Source organism: Misgurnus anguillicaudatus, chromosome 2 (assembly GCF_027580225.2).
Source record: "Misgurnus anguillicaudatus chromosome 2, ASM2758022v2, whole genome shotgun sequence".
Lineage (NCBI taxonomy): Eukaryota > Metazoa > Chordata > Actinopteri > Cypriniformes > Cobitidae > Misgurnus > Misgurnus anguillicaudatus.
Genome location: NC_073338.2, coordinates 19099740 through 19123524, shown reverse-complemented (window position 1 = coordinate 19123524; position 23785 = coordinate 19099740). Strand labels below are relative to the sequence as shown.

Sequence of the window (23785 nt, the reverse complement as noted above, 5' to 3'; positions counted from 1 at the left end):
GAAAATAAATGTGGAAGAAAATGCTGCTGTCGCCACGGCAGATCATTTCGATAAGAGCGAATTTTTCAGAAACAAAAAACGGAAGTGAACTGTCATGAGCCGGGGACCAAAATAGAAACTTGGTTTCTCCCCAGCAGCAGCAGCAGTAGAGCCTGATAAGCCTCTTCCTCCCCCATCAAGGGTTCGGAGCTGTCAATCAAATAACAGAAAAACACTCAGAGGAAAGGTTGTATTGTATGAGAGACGCCCAACAGTATGCAGCTGGGGAACACAACAGTGTTTCAGACAGCTCCTGATTGATTCTGATATGATTTCGTTTTATTGGAAAATAATATGCAAAAAATAGCAAAAGTGGTTCATTGGCTCGTAATCATGGGGGAACCATTTTGGGTGCCGTAGAGCACCTATGTAGTACCTGTGTAGTACCCTATTGTGTAGTACCATATACCCCCGGATGGTTCTTCATAGGTGCTGTGTAGCGCTGGGAATGGTTCCCCTATGATTACAAGCTTTTAGAGCTATTTAGCACCATTTTTTTAGAGTGCAAGGTTTGGGGAAAGATATCTGAGACAACCTGATCTCACAAATTTCCGTGAAATAGTCACGCATTATTTTGCTCAGTTTTGCGTGGCATTGTCACATATTTCCACCATTTTATGTGCATGTGCACGCATTTCTTTTACGTGTCAGTTTCACGTAAGGGTTACTCAACAGTTTTTCCGATTTTTAAACAGTTGTCGCTTCGGTTTGGGGTTAGATTCACTGTTTGCTTTAGGATGTCACTTAAAGTATTGGTTTATACTAATTTTTCGTATGCTTTTTAAACCATTGTCGCCTGACATTAGGGTTATAGTTGGGTTTGGGTTAGGATGTCATTTTATGTAACAGAAAGTTGTTCTAACCCCAAACCAAAGCGACAATTGTAAGAAAATAGGAAAAATAGTTGAGTAACCAATATGTGAAACTGACACGGAAAAGAAATGCACGGCATGGGCACGTAAAATGGTGGAAATACGTGACAATGCCACGCAAAACTGAGCAAAATAATGTGTGACTATTTTTCGTATTTTGTGAGATCAGGCTGTCTGAGAAAGTGACAATTTTAGGAAAAAAATTATCCTGGAGTGAATCTCTTTGTCCAAATTATTTCAAATCTAATGATTAATTTGATTATTTTAAATTTTAAATGTATTGTAGCATATGGACGGTTTCCCAGGCAGGTTTCCAAGACTAGGCCTTAGTTATATTATTTAAATAGTTTTTACTGCAAAATACATTACTGGTGTGCATCTTGAGACAAAACAAAAGGCACTGATATATTTTAAGTTGTTTTCAGTTAAGACTTGCATTTTAGTCTGGTGCTATGTTAAAGGGACATTCCACTTTTTTTAAATATGCTAATTTTCCAGATCGGCGCTACCAATTTTAGCATAGCTTAGCTTAGTCCATTTAGCATCGCGCCTAAAAAAAAAATAACCTAAGAGTTTCGATATTTTTCGATACTTTAAGGAACTGTACTCTCATTCTGGCGTAATAATCAAGTACTTTGCTGCCGTAACATGGTTGCAGGAGGTGCAATGATATTATGCAGCAGCCGAAAATAGTCCCCTAGTATCTTTCAGTAGCAGGGGACTATTTTCGGGCACTGCATAATATTATTGCGCCTCCTGCACCCATGTTACGGCAGCAAAGTCCTTGATTATTACGCCAGAATGAGAGTATAGTTCCTAGCCATATCTGCCTTGAAAATCGCAACTTTTATTTTTCCGTCGGTCTTAGTACACAATGTTTCTACAGAAGAGTCAAGTTTTAAATAGGAAAAATATCAAAACTATTTTCAGGCACTGCATAATATTATTGCGCCTCCTGCACCCATGTTACGGCAGCAAAGTCCTTGATTATTACGCCAGAATAAGAGTATAGTTCCTAGCCATATCTGCCTAGAAAATCACAACTTTTAATTTTTCGTCGGTCTTAGTACATGATGTAACTACAGAAGAGTCAAGTTTAAAATAGGAAAAATATCAAAATTCTTTAATTATTTTTAGTGCGATGCTAATGGTCTAATCAGATTCAATGGATTGTGCTAAGCTATGCTAAAAGTGGTACCGCCAGACCCGGAGATCAGCTGAATGGATTCCAAAACTGCAAAAATCGAATGTTTAACTCTAGGGGAGCTGGAAAATGAGCATATTTTCAAAAAAAAGTGGAATGTCCCTTTAAGCCCTGTCTCCGAAACTGCTCATCTTTTGCATTATGAATAACCATTTTTCTATTTCAAATGAATGTATACAGTATTTAACCAATATAATTTTACATTTTCATCAATTAAACATTTAATAAATGTACAGTACACATGTTCCGGAGGCAATTATGTCCCCTTAATAAAACAAAAAGCTAATTTCTGACACCTCTACCCAGAATGTTAATAGTTGCTGCTTTCTACGCTCTGTTTCTGGTTCTTTATTTAGTTTCTTTGTCCTATTTTTCAACATAAATGATGTGTTAATGTTTTATCATTGTGTTTGAGGATCTCCCAATAGACTATGGTTGTGTTTTAGGAGCTGATCTTTGAATCAGAGGATACATGGATTCGTCTTGAGGGGCTGGCAGAGACCACCGAATATACCGTGAGACTGCAAGCCTCCAGAGGGTTAGAGACCAGCGCCATTGTTTCCACCACTTTCACGACAGGTAAAAACCCATTACATTACTCGCATTAGGTGCAAATTCGCTCTTGGACCACTCGACTAAACATCAGTGAACTTGATTCCTGAAAGATGCCACCTGTGTTTAGTACTGAGTAAACTCCAAGGATAGCATTTCATAATGTGTTGGGCACAAATCAGCAGATGAGTTTTCACTTCACCGTTAAACCGGCGATGCGTATCATCACTCATTAACCTCACAGCGGACCTTCGCATTATGTGCTCTGTTGTATTGAATGTGAACTCTTTTCCTCCTCAGGAAACCGATTGTTTCCCACGCCACAGAACTGTGCACAGCACCTGCTGAACGGAGAGACCCTGAGTGGGATCTACAGCATCTACATCAACAGAGACCTCAGTCAAGGTGTGCAGGTTTACTGCGACATGACCACCGACGGAGGAGGCTGGATAGTGAGTGATATACCTGACTTGTGATTTAAGCCTGCAGTCTACTGTTATAATATAGGATTTACACAATGCTAAGTTAACTCTAGATAGTCACTTAGTTGTGCTTGTAGAGGATTAGGCTTGTGTCTACACCTGCATATGGTTGTCACAGTGAAGGAATTTCCCATGCTGTGATTTTGCTTGGCTCACCAGCGCGATAAGCGGTTTTATCATCTTTATTTATTAAAAAAATATTTGTTTAATTCAGAACAACGAGGTGCATTGAGGTAGAACGCAGGGTGCGACAAGTCTTTCCCTAAATGAGAAAAAGATTAACACAAGCTATACTACAGCTAAATATATTTATATACTTTTGATATGATTTAGGCTTGTTAAGGGCAAATTTACAGAGCCTCGATCAATATAGAACACAGCAGTGTCTTAAAGAAATGAAAATATGGCACTATTTGTGCACCTATAAATGTATAAAAGTAATATGGAAGGCAATGCATATTAATATAGGGCATTTTCAATAATATTTTAGTTTTAGTTGCGCTGTAATATGGGATTGCTGTTACTGCGACTGCCCTACACCTGCACTACAGCAGTAGGAAACTATATACTGTATATCCTAAATATATATGAAATGTGTACTATGTATCTAAACGTTGCTTGTATGTGTTGTCACATGGCGTTTTGAAGCTTTCCAAAATTTTTAAGCCTTCTGAACACTATACATTAAAGGGATAGTTCGGCCAAAAATGATATTTAACCCATGATTAATCACCCCCAAGTCGTCCGAGATGCATATGTCCAAAATTTTTAAGACAAACACATTTTCAGTTATTTTAGAAAATGTTTTAGATGTTTCAAGTAATAAAATGTAAAGTTACAGGGTCCACGTCCTTCAAGTCCAAAAAATGTTCATCTATCTTTCACGAAAGAAATCCAAACGGCTCCACGATGATAAGCAAAGGCCTTCTGAGGGTAATCCGCACCATTTTGTTGTAGAAATATCCAAATTTAAAACTTTATAAACGAAAATAACTAGCTTCCGGTAACATCGCCATCTTAGTCACGTCCGCATTCAAGATGAGAGCGTACGCAGTTTACGAAGGTTTCTGTGCCCCCGCCATCTGAATTTGTCATAGGTCACTAGAAAAGTGCACACACTACACTAATACTCTCTCCTGAATTCATTCATTCATTCAAACCTTTATTTAACCAGGATAAAAAAACTCCTTGAGATTAAAAATCTCTTTTACAAGAGTGTCCTGGCAAGTGGCAGCAACGTGGTTACAAATAAATACAAAAACATTTACAGGTAAATACATAAACACACTTTCACTCATCATACACAAACAGCAATGTCATCAAAAAATTCCTGGGACCTAATTCAATTTAAAACAATGACAGACAGACTGCCTTCTCTGAATACAGAGGAGTCTAAGATGGCGGTGTTACCAGAAGCTAGTTATTTTCATTTTTAAAGTTTTAAATTTGGATATTTCTACAACAAAACGGCACAAATTACCCTCAGAAGGCCTTTGTTTACCATCGTGGAGCCATTTGGATTTATTTTGTGAGGGATGGATGCACAACTTTGGACTTGAAGGACACGGATCCCGTAACTTTACATTTGATTAACTGAAACATCTAAAACATTTTCTAAAATAACTGAAAATGTGTTGATCTGAAAAATTATGGACATATGCATCTCAGACGGCTTGTGGGTGAGTAAATCATGGGTTTAATATCATTTTGGCCGAACTATCCATTTAAGATCATTCATTTAAAACTGTAGTAACACATTTGAATTTCATATTTGGAATAGATTACCCAAATATAAAAATTTCTCATGATTTACTCACCATCATGCCAGCGTAGATGTATATGACTTTTTATCTTAAGATGAACCAAAACACTTTATTTTTATATAAAAATGATGTCATGAAATCTTCGTATGGGGCTGAACATGCTGAAGCTTGAAAAGCACATACATTTATCATTAAATTAATTCAAATTACTATAGTGCGTTCATGTTGTCTAAGTAAAAAATATGTTTGTGAGAGAAAACAATTAATATTTTGAGCTTATTTAGCAATTGATACATTACATATACATAGAAACAAATATATCTGGGCCCGGTTCCCCGATAACGTTCACTCTTAGCGTGCTAAGAACACTCAAAAAGATATATCTTACCAAAGTTGTTTATGTTCCTAAGTGTGTTCCCCGAAGTGTCTCTTAGGAAGCTTCTTAACACGTTGCCTCTAAGTTCGACGTAACAATGTCGCTGTCCCAAGTGAAGGTGCTGAATTATTTGCGATCGATCTCTCAGGGATCGATTTTCCCCTTCACGTGAAGGTGCATTACGACGTTAAGACAGACAACACTTTCTATACAAATGGAACATTACTCAAATTATTACAGTAACATTTATTTTAACATAGTTTAAGTTATCCGTAAAATATAGACTATTAATTAAATGATCAAATTGTCAGTAATACGGGTAGACGAACCGGGTATCCCTCGCTAATTATCCACCCTCCTTATCCCGTTGTGCCACTTGTGCCGCTTCTTGACATGGGTTTAACAACTTAAAAAAAATATAAAATACACTTTTATACTAATGGTAAGGTACTTAACAATCAGAATTACTTGGTTTAATGTGGTATTGCTTGCCATTAATGTTTTCAATAAAAAAACAACCTATCTACAATAAACAGAGAGAGTTAGATAGAGAATATGGTCTGAGAAGAGCAGCTCCATAATGAGTTGTCTTGAGAGGCGATTTTTTTTTTTTAGCCACGTCAGGCAAAATGTCAAAAGTTTGTAAGTGTTGCAGAATAAAAAAATTGGCATGGACTAAACGGTTAAGGGGTTACAGGTGTTGTGTGGAAGTCTGTTACCCCTATGTTTCCCTTTAGTGTAGTGTTTTATAGCGTTTTTATCACATTATATGTTTATTCTTTATATACATTGAAAGTTTTAATGGCTACTGCGATGTATCTTGATTGTTCTTGATTGTAAGTCAATTATTTTTACAGTATGAATCATATTATATGTATAATATATATTTATTATGTATGCAAACATAAGAAAAAAAAGAAAAAGACAGGCTGTTTGTTAAAAGACATACTCTAATATAAAACTGTCAAATGTATGAAATGGGAACAGACTTCGATGGGGAACAAACTTCAACACAACACCAGTCGTCTTTAATTCATTTGTTCTGATATCAAATAGTCAACTGTATAAATAGTCCTGTATCCATTGCAAACATATTTTATTGCAAGTCTTAAAATGTCCATAACATAAAATCATTGTCAGCATACCATAGTTTGACTTGTACTGCGCTGCGCTGATTTCTAAAGACTACGGCGATAGCGTTTTGCGCTCAAACAACGCTAAGAGAGAGCTTACGAGTGGTCCAGACCAACCTTACGAAAGTGTGACTTACAGAAGATATACTTAGCGTACGAACGTTTTGGGAATCGTGCCATAGAGTTAAGAGAGAGGTTAAGAAATAGGTTAAGAACTACTCAGCGATAAGAACGTTTTGGGGAACCGGGCGCTGTCTATTATGTTGAATCTCACTGGTTCTTGCGTGTCCTGTGGCTATACATGTTTTGTTAATAGATGCACAAAAACTGTTCATTTGAGTTCAACTGAAGATTTCATATACTTTACTTTTGGAATGGCATAATGGTGAATAAAGTATGAGAGACTTTTTTGTAACAAAGATACAGCCAGCTGGCAAGCAACCAACTTACTTGTGACAAGTGGCAATTTTGGACCTATCCCAATGTTTAAAACACAACATATGCTGGCAATTACCTGGTCTTTGCAGCGAAATCTTGTCTGGTTAAACGCATTGACACAGCAGCCTCTATCATTTGAGAGTAAAGTAACTCTGTTGGTATATACAGTATCTGTTGGGTATTCATGTGCCCCACATTGCCCTTAAGACAAAAGCACTATAATGAGTTGGCATAGTGTGTTATGTGGCAACTGTATGCTTGTTAATGTTTTAGGTGTTCCAGCGACGTCAGAACGGCTTGACTGATTTCTCCAGGAAGTGGAGTGACTACAAGATTGGGTTTGGCAACCTGGAGGATGAGTTCTGGCTCGGTGAGAGGACGTGAAACAGACTTTAATTATAGAGAAAGTGGTTAGTGCTGTCTGAGGAAAGCTGCTACGTGATAACCTATCAAAATACGGCCTTTTAAGGTCCCATTAATCTTTTCTAGGCCATCTAAATTCTGTCAGCACTTTTTCTTGAGATGTAGAAGTCTTATTTAAGAATCAGTACTGGAAATGCTAGTCATCAAAATGCTGCTTTTTCAAATACTGACAAGGCGTTTTGGAAAAATGGCCCTTGTAGAGGATTTTATCTGAGTATTTTATAACTCTACAAGGCCTTTTCTATACACTCACCTAAAGGATTATTAGGAACACCTGTTCAATTTCTCATTAATGCATTTATCAAATCAACCAATCACATGGCAGTTGCTTCAATGCATTTAGGGTTGTGATCCTGGTCAAGACAATCTCCTGAACTCCAAACTGAATGTCAGAAAGGGAAAGAAGGTGATTTAAGCAATTTTGAGCATGGCATGGTTGTTGATGCCAGACAGGCCGGTCTGAGTAATTCACAATCTGCTCAGTTACTGAGATTTTCATGCACAACCATTTCTAGGGTTTACAAAGAATGGTGTGAAAAGAGAAATACATCCAGTATGCGGCAGTCCTGCGGGTGCCTTGTTGATGCTAGAGGTCAGAGGAGAATGTGCCGACTGATTCAAGCTGATATAGGAGCAACTTTGACTGAAATAACCACTTGTTACAACCGAGGTATGCAGCAAAGCATTTGTGAAGCCACAACACACACAACCTTGAGGCAGATGGGTTACAATAGCAGAAGACCCCACCGGGTACCACTCATCTCCACTACAAATAGGAAAAAGAGGCTACAATTTGCACAAGCTCACCAAAATTGGACAGTTGAAGACTGGAAAAATGTTGCCTGGTCTGATGAGTCTGGATTTCTGTTGAGAAATTCAGATTGTAGAGTCAGAATTTGGCATAAACAGAATGAGAACATGGATCCATCATGCCTTGTTATCACTGTGCAGGCTGGTGGTGGTGGTGTAATGGTGTGGAGGATGTTTTCTTGGCACATTTTAGGCCCCTTAGTGCCAATTGGGCATCGTTTAAATGCCACGGCCTACCTGAGCATTGTTTCTCACCATGTCCATCCCTTTATGACCACCATGTACCCATCATTTGATGGCTACTTCCAGCAGGATAATGCACCATGTCACAAAGCTTGAATCATTTCAAATTGTTTTTTTGTTTTTTTGAACATGACAATGAGTTCACTGTACTAAAATGGCACCTTGTATAATAAAGAACCTTTTTAAATCAATGCCACGTAAAATTAAGGCAGTTCTGAAGGAGAAAGAGGGTCAAACACAGAATTAGTATGGTGTTCCTAATAATCCTTTAGGTGAGTGTACAAACACTGGCAAGTTATAAAGACCTAATGATGATGGAGCTAGCAATGTTAGTTCAATTAAGGGGATCCATGAACTAATATATACATTACTCATACAAATGGTTGGGCTCAACCGTATTTGACCCAACAATGGGTTAAAACATCCCAGCATTTTGAGTTGAAACAACCCAGAATAGGTTAAATTACAACCCAACAGGCTCCCGTTTTGACATAACGCTGAGTTAAAAATTAAAACCACATTTTTAGAGTGTACATACATTTCCCCTCACTCATGTCACTTTAAAACTGCTAAAAACCTGACAGTAAATGTTTCTAATGGTGCCGTTTTGAAGAGATTACAATAACACAAATAGTCTAAAACTGTAAGATAGTGCATTGAATAAACTGAAATTTTATGTACTGTGTGTTCCCGGGGCACTTCAGTCTATTGTTGTAGCTCTCAGCTGTAACATGCTATTGAAATTATCCAGTAATTATTTTCATCAGGAATCCAATTTGACAGAAAACAATAGAGCCCTCTTTTCCTTTTTATCCCTGATGAATAAATCTTATTAGAAAACTATAATTATATTCATTAGAATTCAGAAAAAACACTCCGGAGCACAGATTACAGACCATTGTCTCAATTACAGATAAAAAGTAAACATTACAATCTGCCTCCCGCTGACATTTAAGCCTGGATAATATATTAAGCTATTTTTAAAGTGGAAAAGATTCGAAAGATTGCATCTAATGAGTAGATAATAAATACTGCAGAAAGAAATAATAATATAATATATATATACTTTTGACAAAATATATAGTAAAATGTTTATATATATATATATAGCAAGAAGAACACTTATGTGAAGAACGTTGACAAATTGACAATATTGTAGTATTAATAGAATGTACTACACTACTTTTCTGTTTCGTTGCCAGATTTTAACATCAGCCTACGTATAACCCCTACAGACAACACCGTCTGTTCATCAAGCGCACAGTTTGGCAGACAAGCATTGCAGGCAGACATCTATTCATGCATTCAAAGCAGACAGCAGGTTTTAAAAAGAGAAAAAGCTATGCTTGAACATCATATTGCGCACTTCTGCACAATCCCTATGCTCTCCTTATAACGCCTCAGCTGGTCATGACACCCCTTGAATTATATATTGAAGTAATGGGGTTAAAATTTAAGCTTTCAGACAGCAAAATGATGCAGCGAGAAACACAAGTTATCCTGAGATTGTATAGACCAGCTGTTTTATGTCATTATGCAAACTCGCAGATATAAAGGTACAAAAATGGGCAAAAGCTGTCACTGGGGCGGCACCTTTTCAAAAAGTACACTTTTATACCTAAAAGGTGCATGCTGGTACCTTAGTTGTACATGAAGTTACTGGTACTTATAGGTTATATTTTCACCAAATGTTTTTTGGATTGTGCATGATGAGTTTATGTAGAAAACAGTAAATCACAAAAACAAATATGACTTTAGTTAGGTTTGCAAAGACAGGGTCACATGTATGATGTTATGTGTATCTACCCTCTGCCTAAAACTGTGCCGTCATAATTAATCGTCTTATATTAATTCTGTGTTCTCCTGCTACGTGGCCCATTTAATAAGATTATTAAAATGTTTTTTAATTTTCTTTATTGCTCCCATAAAGTGCAGAACTCTGTCCAAATTTGTGATATATCTGATAAGGTTGTGTAATACTTAATGAGAACAGCACGATATCTCTTACTGTGGTCAGTGTTAAAATTACATTTATGGAGCTGTTTAAAGGGATAGTTCACCCAAAAATTCTGTCATCATTTAATCTCATGTTGTTACAAACCTTTATCATTTTCTTTGTTCTGGTGAACACGAAGTTAGATATTTTGAGAGATGTTTGTAACCAAACCGATCATGAGCCCCATTTACTTCCATAGTAGGAAAAGCGAATACTACGGAAGTGAATGGGGCTCATGAACAGTTCAGTTACACACATTCCTCAAAATATCTTCATAAATCCAACCCATTCTCACCAAAAGCGTACAAATGACACGCAGTGTGATTATCGTGCAATCGATACACCAAATTCCGATTTTGCGTGCATATGATACGCCAGTCCGTCCCATTCACTTATATGGCGAATCGTTTCGTGACGTTTTATTTATTGTTTTCTCATTTGTTTTCAGTTTTTTTTTACCATTTTTGCTTGGGTTTAGGGTTAGAACAACTTTTTATTATATAAAAATGACATCCTAACCCAAACCCCAACTCTAACCCCAACTCCAAGCGACCATGGCTTAAATATAGATAAAAACATAGAGAAACCTGTATATTAAATAACCTGCTTAAACAAATCTGAAATCTGACCCTAAACCCAAGCGAAAATGGTCTAAAAAACCAGAAAACAAATGAGAAAACAATAAATAAAACGTCATGAAACGATTCGCCATATAAGTGAATGGGAAGGACTGGCGTATCATATGGACGCAAAATCGGAATTTGGCGTATCTATTGCACAATAATCACACTGCGTGTCATTTGTACGCATCTTGGTGAGAACGGGTAGCATAAATCAGGGTCATCAGGTTTTAAATTTTTGGGTGAACTATCTCTTTAAACGGGACATATCATAAAAATCAGACTTTTTCCATGTTTAGGAACTCAACTGACAGAAGCAATTGGGTCCCCAGTGCTTCTGTCAATGTAGAAAATGTGAAAAAGATCAACCCAGTAACTTAGTTTTGGTAAACCGTTCTCTGCAAGCATGTGAAAAAATAAGTAATTGAAATTTGGCTCCCATTGTGATGTCAGAAGGGGATAAGACCGCCCCTTAATCTGCACTATCCAACCACGGCACTGCCATTTAGTGCATAGATCAGCTCATTTGCATTTAAAAGGACAGACCCCCAATGGCACATTTTTGCTCACACCTACAAAGTGCCCATTTTAACATGTTATAATAAATTATCTATATGGTATTTTGATAAAACCTTACATACGCACTCTGATTTATTTTACATCTTAAAAAATTTTTGTGAAATGTCCCCTTTAATAGACGTTTCTTCAGGATTTTACAAATCACATTGTAACAATGGGCAGCCCTGAAGATGCTGTTTGGCCATGCCTGGTGATTCACATGTCTGTCCTTGACTGTGTTTGCAGCCTGTGTTCATATAGGCAAATTAAGTTTAGGGGTGTAGATGAAGTTCAGATACTCAAACATAAACAGATGGGGCTTTTATTATCAGAAAAAAAAATCTTTTGTATCAAATGAAGGTCATTTCTCTATCAGACACACAGGAAATGGGATTATCTTCAAAACACGGGCTGTTTATCTGCAGTCTTATGCATCTTCAGAGTTAGATCCTTTTATATCACATTATGGGCTTTTATCTTTGTGGAGCATATTTATAAAAAAACAGTACAGATGGTTGAATGTTACATGTTAGAGTAAGTTCCTCAGACATCTTCTATTTCTCCATCCAGGCCTGGACAACATACAGAGGATCGCAGCTCAAGGACGTTACGAGCTCCGCATCGACATGAAAGACGGGCAGGAGACTGTGTACGCCAACTACGACAGGTTTTCCATCGGAGACTCCAAGAGCCTCTATAAACTGAGGATAGGAGAATACAATGGCACCGCAGGTGTGGCATGAATATATTTAGACCTTATCTCCTCAGAGAGTGATGTCACTCGGTATCACGATCATAATTATGCTGTCTTTTGACCTCAGGTGACTCTCTGAGCTACCATCAGAGCAGACCTTTCTCTACCCAGGATAAGGACAATGACATTGCTGTCACCAACTGTGCTCTGTCCTACAAGGGAGCCTGGTGGTATAAAAACTGCCATCGGGCTAACCTTAATGGCAAATATGGAGAGTCCAGACATAGTCAGGTAAGTCAGGTTGCCATGTGTAGGCATTGGCCATGACTATCCAATATGCTTACTTGAGTCTAGTTCAGTTTGTGTAAATGGTGGGTGTTGAGTAAATCGAAACCTTTGCTTACTCTTCTTGACACACTCTTTTTTCTGAACCAGATAAATCAGATAATTCCACTAATCATTGTTCAGTAAATAAATATTGCGTTTTGAAATGTCAAACTGTTTTATATAGAAAAGGAATTTGTGTGGGCACATAGTTTCTTTTTTTTTAGGCATGAACCTAAAAATAAAAAAACTATGTGCCCACACAAATTGGTCTTAAATCCCGAGACAGGAAGTTTTATTTCCACATACACCATACAAACCGCCTACGCATGTCGTCTTCTTCATGCCAGGTTCTTCTTCATTTTTTTTTGTGTCTTGAAAAAGAAACATGAGACCACACGCTGCTTCCCAACCTGCATCATCATTTGCCGTGTTTAACGATGTGTGTGATGCTATTGAGAAGACATAACTACCAGAAACAAGAGTATGAGCATCATAGATTTAGGAATAATTTTTACCATAAATCCACAAACCTTTCCTGTCAATATCATTGGGTCTCATTCAATAAGCATGCGAATGCACAAATGTGTGTGTCAGATGTGCGTATGGATGTTTTCACAAACAAATCGTGAACGTTCGTATCAGGATTTATTTTAAATGTACGCAAAAATTCAAGAAAACCTAAAACCACTCGTACACAATAATCACGTATGCTATGTTTATAATAATGTTGATATATAAAATTTACATGATTATATTTTATATTATAATATTTTCTGTATAATATATTATTATACATGATCTATATTATTATTATTATATACATTATATACATTATTATAGCCTACTTATTTTTTCTACATATAAAGAAGATGCACGTAATGACAAATTATGCACAAAGCCCTTAGATGGAGCTGGTTTAGGCGTGTTTTATGCAAATTACCAAACTTGTGCTCGCGGCCGCTCATGTAGAACACTCCAAATTCACTAACGTAAGAACAAGTATAAGAACAAATTCATGTGCGTACGCATATGTTGTGAATTAGGCGGAAAGTTTTCGTGAGAAGTTCAAGTGTGCGTATAAATACGAAAAACGTACGCAAATATCGGTAAATGACACCCACTATGACACACTATATAAAACAATTGATTGCATCCTGATGCCCATTGTCAATTACGAATCACCACGGCACAAACAGATTGTACCAAAATCAGGCTTGCTTTGTGTCTACATGCAGTTGTCTTAGAAGACACTATACACATGAAGTACACATACTTAATAGCTAGTACTTAGTTGGCTAATTCGTATGAATTCGTACAAAGTAAATCGTATAAAATTCGTAAAAAACAATAGTTAAACCTCGCCCCTAACGGCAACGTCAGAGGGGTAAAGCATATCGTATGAAAACGTATAAATGTTGTAGTACTAATTAAAGGCGGGGTGCTTGATTTTTGAAAAACGCTTTGGAAAAGTTTGCGGGCCGAGTACCAAAACAAACTTGTAGCCAATCAGCAGTAAGGTGCGTGTCTACTAACCGACATCGTTGCCTGGGTTGCGTATATGTGGGGCGGGTCTATCAAAAGAAGGTCCAGATTCTATTAGGGTAGGGGCGTGTTTGTTTAGATGATTTCTAATCAAGCACCCCGCCTTTTATACGAATTAGCCACCTCATGAAACATGCACGAATTGCCATAAGATTGCTATGTGTTTTTTTGTCATACACTATACACTCTCGGGAAAAAAGGTACAAAAGTTGTCACTGGGACAGAGTACCTTTTAAAATGCTCCTAATATGTACAATTTTGGTACAGATTTACCTTTGAGCTACCAATATGCACCTTTTAGGTACAAAAGTGTACTTTTGGAAAAGGCACCGCCCCAGTGACAACTTCTTGTACCTTTTTTTCGGAGAGTGTAGTAAATAGAACAAAGATGAACCTTTCCGTGACCTATTATCTTGATCTCCATTAATCTGACACCTACAGTCCTTGTGCACTGTGACTCGTCCTTTGTGGTTTTGTTTGTGAATGCAGTTGCAAAAGAAAGGAAATATGCAAAAGCAAAAAATATGACAGCTGTGAGATCTGCGTCCATGTATAACGCTGTTCCAAGTCCGTTCTTGCGCAATTGTCATGTCCTGTTGACTGTCTGCTTTCAATTCAGTTTTCTCACAAAGGCTTGTGCATGATGTGCTGTGTCTTATTATAAACCATGAGGTCATAACCCTCTCTCTTAGTGTTTGTGGTATTTTTGTAAAGAAGCAGAAGTCTGAACTGTGAGAATGACCTAAGTTTTATAGCAGTAAAGCTATTTTTGTGAGCAGATGTTGTGAGGAATTTCATTGGCCACAGAAATCGACATAAGCTGTTTATGTAGTAATCCAATGTGTTTGACCCCTGTAGGGTATAAACTGGTATCATTGGAAAGGCCACGAGTTTTCCATCCCGTTCGTGGAGATGAAGATGAGGCCGTTCAACTACCGCAGCATCAGTGGCAAGAGGAGGAGATCCACTCATTAATCCACTGTCCTGCTAGCTATTACTGTTTTTACATAGATTGAGGAGGACACGAGGAGTTACCGTAACTTATTTAAATCTTTGAATGACTAAATCCCTTTGACGAATGTCTGATGTAAATTCCTTGAGGTTTGATGACTTTTTTGTGTAATGCTGTTTTGGGAGATTTTAAAGATTAAGGGGAAGCTCAGTGTAGTTTAACACGTTTACCGTGTAAGGCCTGCGGAAAGTACCTCATTGTTATGAGAACACATTTTACATCCTTTAAGATGAGATTTTGGGAGAAAAAAATAATGGCCGTAAAAAATCAGATGCTTCTATTTTTGTAAGAAATACCTTTAAAAAGTAACTGAATAATGAATTATTTCGATTTTGGTTTGTGTGACAACACTTACATTATATTTTGCTCGTACTGCACCCTGAGGCCAACGTTTATTGACTTAATTATGTAATTGCATTTTCATTTAATAAGTTATTCACATTTACACTTTGTAATGTCAAAGCATCACAGGACTAAACTTCTACACTGTTACTGTAATGTTACAGCCCCCCCCCCCAAACAAAGACTATTATTAAAGTACTATTATTATTAAAACCTCAGAAACCAAAGATTAATTTAAATTCTGAGGTCAAAATCAAAGATTGAGCAGAAATATTTTGCGTATATAAAGGTAGTAGATATCGTATCGCTGCAATATTAAATAATTCAGATTTAATTTTACAATAAATAAATGAAAACCAGTGGGAATAATAACCCTAAAATGACTTTAAGTGCTTCGAGGGTCTCATTCAGATTTTTTTACAATTACACACATTACACACGTTTGCATCATCCCATTTTAGAAATGGACTTGGGTCTGTCTGAAAGAATGTTTCTCGTTTATGCCTCATGAGTGATTTTATACATCAACTGACACGAGAACAGTGATAAGTACACTGTAAAAAAAATCTGTATAAACAAAGTAACTTGCTGTAGATTTTACATTTATGTTATTTACTGGCAACAGTTTGTTCAAAGTTAAATGAACATAAAACATTTTCAGTCTTTATCTTCTACAGTAAGTTACTGGCAACCAGCTGCATAATTACAGCAAATTTTTTACAGTGTAGGTATGGAGAATTCTCTACATGCTTGTGATGGTTGAATATGTTCTCATTCCTGTGGACTTGAAAGAAAACAAGTGTGTGTCTGCGTCTTATAATTCGCTACACTGAAAAAAATGTATGTAGAAATTACAGAATTACTGGGTATTACTGGCAACTAGCTGCCAGTAACTTACTGTAGATTTTACATTTATGTTATTTACTGACAGTTTGTTCAAAGTTAAATGAACATGAAACATTTTCAGGCTTTTTCTTCTACAGTAAGTTACTGGCAACAAGCTGCATAATTACAGCAATTGTTTTACAGTGTATGTTACAAGCAATTCATTGTTTTATATTCATAGACTAGTTTGTCTTTATCATTGTAGTACTAGAGTGACTGACTGACTAATGCTGCGTTTACACCAACCGCGTTTGAGGCGTAAAAATCACGTCTACCGCACCTAGTTTGCCGCTTGAACAGTTTGAATGTATTCACACGTCTAGCGAAGCAGACGCGTGGAAAAAGCAAGCATTTGATGCTATAGGTGCACATGCCTGACCAACGATCACCGGCAGAACCCACTTAATCTCCGCTTAATCTCCTTATCCGTTTATATGTGTGTATATACATATATATCTCCCAAGGGTTTTTCCCTCCTAGGACTTTTTTTTATTTCCTCGGCTAAACAGCCCGGGTTTTTTTTTCTCCTAGGGGTTTTTTTACCCCGGGGAGGCAGCATTCTTGGCTTAACTTAGCTTCCTCTTCTAGACGTTACATTAGTAATACGCTCGCTTATAATGTCGAGTCATAGCCGCAGCAAATTTGACTGCTTATGCTATCGTGTATTATGTTATGCTATCTGTCGTTTTTCTGTGCTTTTACTGCTTCTATTAATGTAAAGCTGCTTTGAAACAATTAAGTATTGTGAAAAGCGCTATATAAATAAAATTGAATTGAATATAGGGGGAAAATAAACGACGAGGGTGGATAAACGTCACATGACTCAATAGTGAAATGTGTATTTACAACTTACCAGGTTGCCAGATGTCCTCACTGACACTCTTTCAAGCGAGGTCATTTTTATTCCTGTCTCTATTGAAATAAGAACGTGTGTCGTATAGCTCCGGGTGACTGCTCACGGACAATATCAAGCGTTCCTTCATGTTGAATGAGTGACTCTGGGCGGGGCTGCCGCCACAGCATCAAGCAGGCTCCTGATCCGCCAAAGTTACATTTTTTCAACTCGGGCATCAGCAGCAAATTTGCGCCAAACGAACTAGACATGCGAATGAGGCGGAATTGCATCCACCGCGCTGCCCCAAACACCTCATCCGCGCCACGAGACCTCCAGACGCGCATCAACGCGTCTTCACATTGACTTAACATTAAAATCACTCACGCTTGACGCCTCTACCGCAGCTGGTGTAAACGCAGCATAACTAAGAAGCTGATTATACCTGGTATTAAGACTTGTTTTGGACGATTGGATCACAAGTGGACAATGCTGTACACACATTGTAAAAAATGAACAAATTAAGTTAAACAATTTCAACTTGTTTTTATAGTCAACTTATCACAAGTTAAAACTTAAAAAAGTAGGTTGGGTTGAGTTGACTTGCAAAACCAAGTTGTTTGAACTTTTTTATGGTGCAGGTGCAAATGGGGTGTAAAACATTTTGAGCTTGTCCCCTTATAGTATAGTGTTCGAGCAGCCACAAAAGACTGCTTACTCTCTGCCTATTGATCTAAAGTGACGTACATATTTTTAACATCAGCTCTGACTTCGAGCTCGAACCCACAGTGTTTTGTGCGACCTTTATGATTGATTAAACTAAAGCCGCTGCTCCCCGCTTCTTTCTGTTTAGTTTTATTTTGCGAGCTGTGAAAGTTGCTTGTGCTTATTTCAAGCCCGCACATATACATACAGTAACATTGTGCAGCATGTTTACTAAAAACAGGTTGATGTACTCTCAGATGTACCAATATTAGTATGTGTCAATTAAAAACCCATCATTTATCCCACTTGTGTTTAAACCACTCGGCCGTAGACCATCCACTGTAAAAAATTACTATTTTACTTAGTATTTTTGTCTTGTTTTCAGTAAAAATATCTTAAAATTATTAAATTGGGATGCTTTTTCTTTATTAGCAGAATGGCCTGCACTGTGAAAAGTGCTTTGCTGCTTCGGAGTTTTTTGTTGAATCAGCTCGGCTTTACAAGTCATTTCAACTTACCATTATTTATCTTGACTAGAGATGAATTGTTATAACTACAGGTGAGTTGTTATAACTTAAATTAAGTTGACTTTTCTCAACTATATTTTATAAGTTGTGACAACTCATCTCTGTTGACATGACTTGTAAATCTGAGTTGATTTAACAAAAAATGTTGAGGCAGCAAAGTGTTTTTTACAGTGTAGGAAAATAAGTCTAGTGTTTAGACAAAAAATATACAATTTAAGCAAATTTGTGCTTAAAACCAGCAAAAAAAAATTGCCAGCGTAATAAGAAAATTTTCTTGAATTAAGTGTTTATGAAAAAAGTAAACTTATTTCAACAAAAAAAATTATTCTATTTTTTCTAATTTACTGTTTTTGTCTAAAAACTAGACTTATTTTCTTAGGTGGTTTTGCTCATCAGGAAGATACATCTTAATTTAGAATTTTTGGATATTTTTACAGAAAACAAGACATACTTTCTTACTAAGTAGGACAGAAGCGGTCAAAAGTGGACTAAAGAAACGGATTAAAACACGTCAAATGTGTCTGTCTCGTCTACTTGTGATCCGATCGACCAAAAGGCATTTTAATACCAGGTATAAGGGTGAAGGGTTAGTTTCCATTCCTGTTCGCATTTTCATTCTGAAAATGAAGTTGTCGCAGACACCTGCCGATTAAAAGTGAAGATAAAGGTTATGCACTTACATGAACACAAAAAGCAATCCAACTCTTAGTGAAAGTTCCAACATAGTTTTATTTGATCACAAGAGTATAATTTCAGGTTAACATCACCTTAATGTATTTTGACAGTGTTTTAAAAGGTTTGTGAAGGAGTTACAGTACGATCATGTCATGTTTTTCTAGACCTTTCGTCATGCAATGTAACTTACCTCAGCAACTTTTCTTTTTTATATACTAGCATTTCACGTTTTTTCATAATGCTGTTACTAATAGTTTCACTGATGTTAAAAGACATGTTTACTGTGTTTGTTGTATTGAGTTTAATTAAAGACAATAAAACTTTTCATTTTCACCATAAAGTGTTAAAACAGAGATACTGAAGAAGAAAGAAAGGAACAGTTGACTGTCAGAAAAGGTCATAATATGTACCATTTAAGTACAGATATGTATCTTTAGGGTACTTTTTGAAAGGGTCAGGTTTTAAAAGTGTATGGTAAATAATCACAGAATCTAATTTTTGTATTATTATTATTTATTTTTATTTTTTGTGATTATGCTCACCTCAGAAAATTTTTTTTGTTCTTTAGTGTCTGTCCATTAGGAAGAGGTAAAACGTAAAATTATTTGCTTTCGTAACCATTTTAGTTTCAGATAATGAGCCTCTTTTGAGTGACGGCACTGTGATTTATCTTCAAAGAGTTTCTTCATTTTAGCTTTAATTTCTTTTTGTACTGTTTAAGGCGTACGATAAGACTAGTAACAGCTGGGATGGGAGTTGGAAACCATGTAAATTCTTAATCAGCTCAAAGCGATTGCATTTAACATTGAGAAAGACTTACATTTTCCATGCACCAGAAGGCATCATATTCCCCAGTCACTGCTTTTTTGAAGTTTTTTGGTTTGTTTGTTTTGTTTCGTTCAGCAAATTAATGGTTTGTGGTTTCACACAGCTGTATCTCTTCTCTTGGATTTGTTTTCATTAAAAAGGAATAGAGATCGTAATGTAGTATAGAGTGATTGGGACGGCTCTCAACGGAGAGACACCAGCAGATTGCCCTTCATTATTCATTGATTCAGCATATGGCAGAGACACTGACTACCACTAAACCACATTTGGCTGAAGATTTACAATGGAAACATCATGTTACAAGCAGCATTTAAAACTCTGATGTTTTTGGCTGGCAAATGTGACCCAGTCTGTGAAAACCCAGGTTAAGTCAGCTACTGTAATGTCCTACATAATATAACCTTGATATTTTTCATATTGGCTGAGTAAGGTCATGTCAAAGATTGATATCAATGAGTGAAATCAAACGTTGATGCTCCTAATCTCATCATAATTAGATCACAAGACTTTAGCATGGATTTCACAGACACGGTCACAAGTCTTTATATATGTTTGTTTCATTTGACCATGATATTGTAAAAAGTCCCTTACTTTTTGTACCTTAGAGGATGTATTAGAGCAGTACACATGTTTGGACTGCTTATCCTTTGTGGCTTTTGGAAAATGTGTGTTTAGCATGAGCACAAATGAAGCAGGTACAGTAATGTGTGGAAAAGAACGATCTCTGAAACATTTCTCCCTAACTCGCTGACCACATTCTGTTAAATAACCTTGGATATTAATGTAACGGATCAAGTTAGCTTTAGATTAACCTAAAATGTGCTGTATAATTCCTTTTTTAATACATTTTCTACACATTAATAAAATATTCAAAAACAAGTCAAGTGTTTGGTTGTGTATTCATTTTTAAAGCAACGGTTACATTTTGTGTAGCCAAAACAACTGTTGTTTAATTTTTCATTATCATCGGATTAAAGGAATAGTCTACTCATTTTCAATATTAAACTATGTTATTACCTTAACTAAGAATTGTTGATACATCCCTCTATCATCTGTGTGCGTGCACGTAAGCGCTGGAGAGCGCTGCGACACTTCGATAGCATTTAGCTTAGCCCCATTCATTCAATGGTACCATTTAGACTCGCCTGAAAAGTCCGCTCCCCTTCTCACTCTCATAATGGGAGAGGGAGGGTGTTACTGCGCCGAGTCGAAGTGCTCCCAAGGGTGCTATTGCGCCATGAAATGTAGTTCCTCTTTTGGATCCGCTTAGAGGAGCGCTGCGTTTTGTTTTGTGCCACCAGGCTTGCTCGTGTGGCTGCTCGTCTTGGGTGGGAGGAGCGTTGGTGTGTTTGGTCACTTCTGGCTTTGTCTCTGATTGGTGCCGTTGAGTGAGTGGGGCTAAGCTAAATGCTATCGAAGTGTCGCAGCACGCTCCATCGCTTATGTGCACGCACACAGATGATAGAGGGATGCATCAACTCTTCTTAGTTAAGGTAATAACATAGTTTAATATTGAAAATGAGTAGACTATTTCTTTAACTAAATAAACAGTTACTATTCACCACACTGTAAAAAAAATGCATTCATATTACATTTTTGAGTTGTATTTTTGCTTTGACTCAGTTAAGTTATATTTACTTAACATTTTAAGTAGTTTTAACTTGAAATGTTTAGTTGTGATACTTAAATAATTGACCAAACTCTTTATTTCGTAAATTTTAGATTCTTTTTTTTTGTGATATTATCATGAATTTCGGCGTTTGTACGTGATCGTATAACAAATTTCTGTTTTCGTGTGATTATCATGTATTGGTTACTCAACTGCTTTTTCCTATTTTCAAGCCATTGTCGCTTCGGTTTAGGGTTAGATTTGGTGCTTGCATTTTTTCTGATTTATTGTTTTATATGTTGTCTGGCGTTAGGGTTAAAGTTGGGTTTGGGTAGGGATGTCATTTTATGTAAATCTAACCCTAAACCGAAGCGACAGTGGTAAAAAAAAAATAGGACAAAACAGTTGAGTAACCAATACGTGATAATATCACAAAAAAAGAACACAAAATTAACATGACTATATAACGAATTTTTGTGAGACTTGGCTATCATGGCACGTGTATCAGTCTTATGAACACCCCTTCACGTAAAGTGTTACAGAAAATCATTAACTTACTTTTTCAAGTTGTCTGTACTAAAATTTATGTTCACTCAACTTAATTAATTGACCCAAATATTTCTTTTAAGAAACATGGACTTACAAGGTTTGAAAATCATGAACTTACTTGGTCAAGTTAGTGTAGTGTACACTGTAAAAAATACTTTGCTGCCTTATTTTTTTGTTGTTAAATCAACTCGGATTTACAAGTCATTTCAACTTACTATTATTTATCTTGACTAGAGATGGGTTGTTATAACTACTGGTGAGTTGTTATAACTTATAAAATATAGTTGAGAAAAGTTAACTTAATTTTATAAGTTGTGACAACTCATCTCTGTTGACATGACTTGTAAATTTGAGTTGATTTGACAAAAAAAATTAAGGCAGCAAAGTTTTTTTACAGTGTAGATATGAAGAGTTTCGTTGCAAACCGAGATAACCACCGTTTTTTTAATTGTTCAGAAATCTCGTTTTTAGGTTGTGCATTCCAATTAATTTCAATGCAACTGCAGTTGGTTTGTTTTGATTTAAACCTTCATAACTTAAAAAATACAGCTAAGTAGCACAATAAAACAAAATAATAACATGATAACATAATATTAAACATGTTTTGACAAAAATGTTAAAAAATGGATTTATCTCGTTTTGCAACGAAACTCTTCATATTTACTTTTTTCAAGCCCATTCTTATGAAATGCATATTAATAGCACACAGTGTGAAAAGTCGTGTCCAAGAAAATGTCTGTGGGTAGATTTTATGGTGCTGTGTTTAAATTTTTTCTACTGATACAGAGATTACCAAAACTAAATGGGAGGATTATTGATATTATTAATAATGATGATGAAACATGAGATGACATTTGGTCTTATGCTAAGAGAATAGCTGTACAAGAGAAATGCAATTTAAAATCATCATACATAGACTTCATATTTCTCCGAACCGCAAAGTGTTTATAAAGTAAAACATATTGTTAACACGAAATTGTAGAATATTCTTTCCTTCAGAAAAAAATATTTTACTTAATTGGATTAATAATAAATCTCCATCACTTAAAGGTAGGCATAAAATAATTTCCCCACTGGAGCGTCATGTATTACATCAAAAACAGGCCTGTTTTATAAAGTGTGGACTCTATACTGTATCTGGAACCTCATCTTAATCCTTAATCCTACTACAAAGAATATTATAATTGTGTAAATGTCTATAGACATTTCACTTTTCTGCCCTATTCATATATTTTTCCCATCTTTTTATAATCTGTTATGTATGGGAAAGTCATGTTTTATTTAATAATCTGAGCTATGTGTTGTTGTTTTGTCACTACTTTGTGCACATTAAGCACTTCAGCCACAGTCAAACTTGTGCTAGATGTTAATATGTGTTTCAGAGCACCGTTTTTATCAGTAATGATACTTTATCATACTCTAGATCTTGACTTACAGCTTGTGCATTAAAATTTTAAAGCAACAGTAAAACTCACATTTTATTGAGTATAAGGGGAAAATATTACAGTCGTGCCCTAGGTAGGCTACTAACGGAACTGGCCTGATAATCCAGTTTTTAAAACGGACCTGATCTCCAACTAACAGAACATGAAAATATGAACCCCCGGGCCATGTAAATGCTTTGCTCTCTTTTCAGTGCCTAAGTTTTCTGTATGCGGCTTGCCTAGGGTGAATTTGATGTAAGCAGGCAGAGTACACCACCCCCTAAATCACTGAACGCCGCAAACTAATCACTCTTGACATCAGAAT

The 23785-nt window shown here is 36.4% G+C and overlaps 1 protein-coding gene across 4 annotated transcripts in view; it reads left to right on the top strand.

Moving 5' to 3' along the window:
- tnr (tenascin R (restrictin, janusin)) overlaps positions 1-15978 on the top strand; it is a 226242-nt gene extending 210264 nt beyond the window's left edge. For 3 of the 4 annotated variants that reach the window (XM_055201777.2, XM_055201776.2, XM_055201778.2), the window contains 6 exons: positions 2562-2694; positions 2968-3119; positions 7133-7229; positions 12080-12241; positions 12331-12494; positions 14931-15978. In XM_055201777.2, coding sequence (XP_055057752.2) covers positions 2562-2694; positions 2968-3119; positions 7133-7229; positions 12080-12241; positions 12331-12494; positions 14931-15047 — 825 coding nt within the window. In that variant the 3' untranslated portion in view covers positions 15048-15978. Of the gene's footprint in view, positions 1-2561; positions 2695-2967; positions 3120-7132; positions 7270-12079; positions 12242-12330; positions 12495-14930 lie in introns of those variants that run through there. The other variant, XM_073874149.1, reaches the window with a different exon arrangement.
- Positions 15979-23785: the final 7807 nt, after the last annotated feature.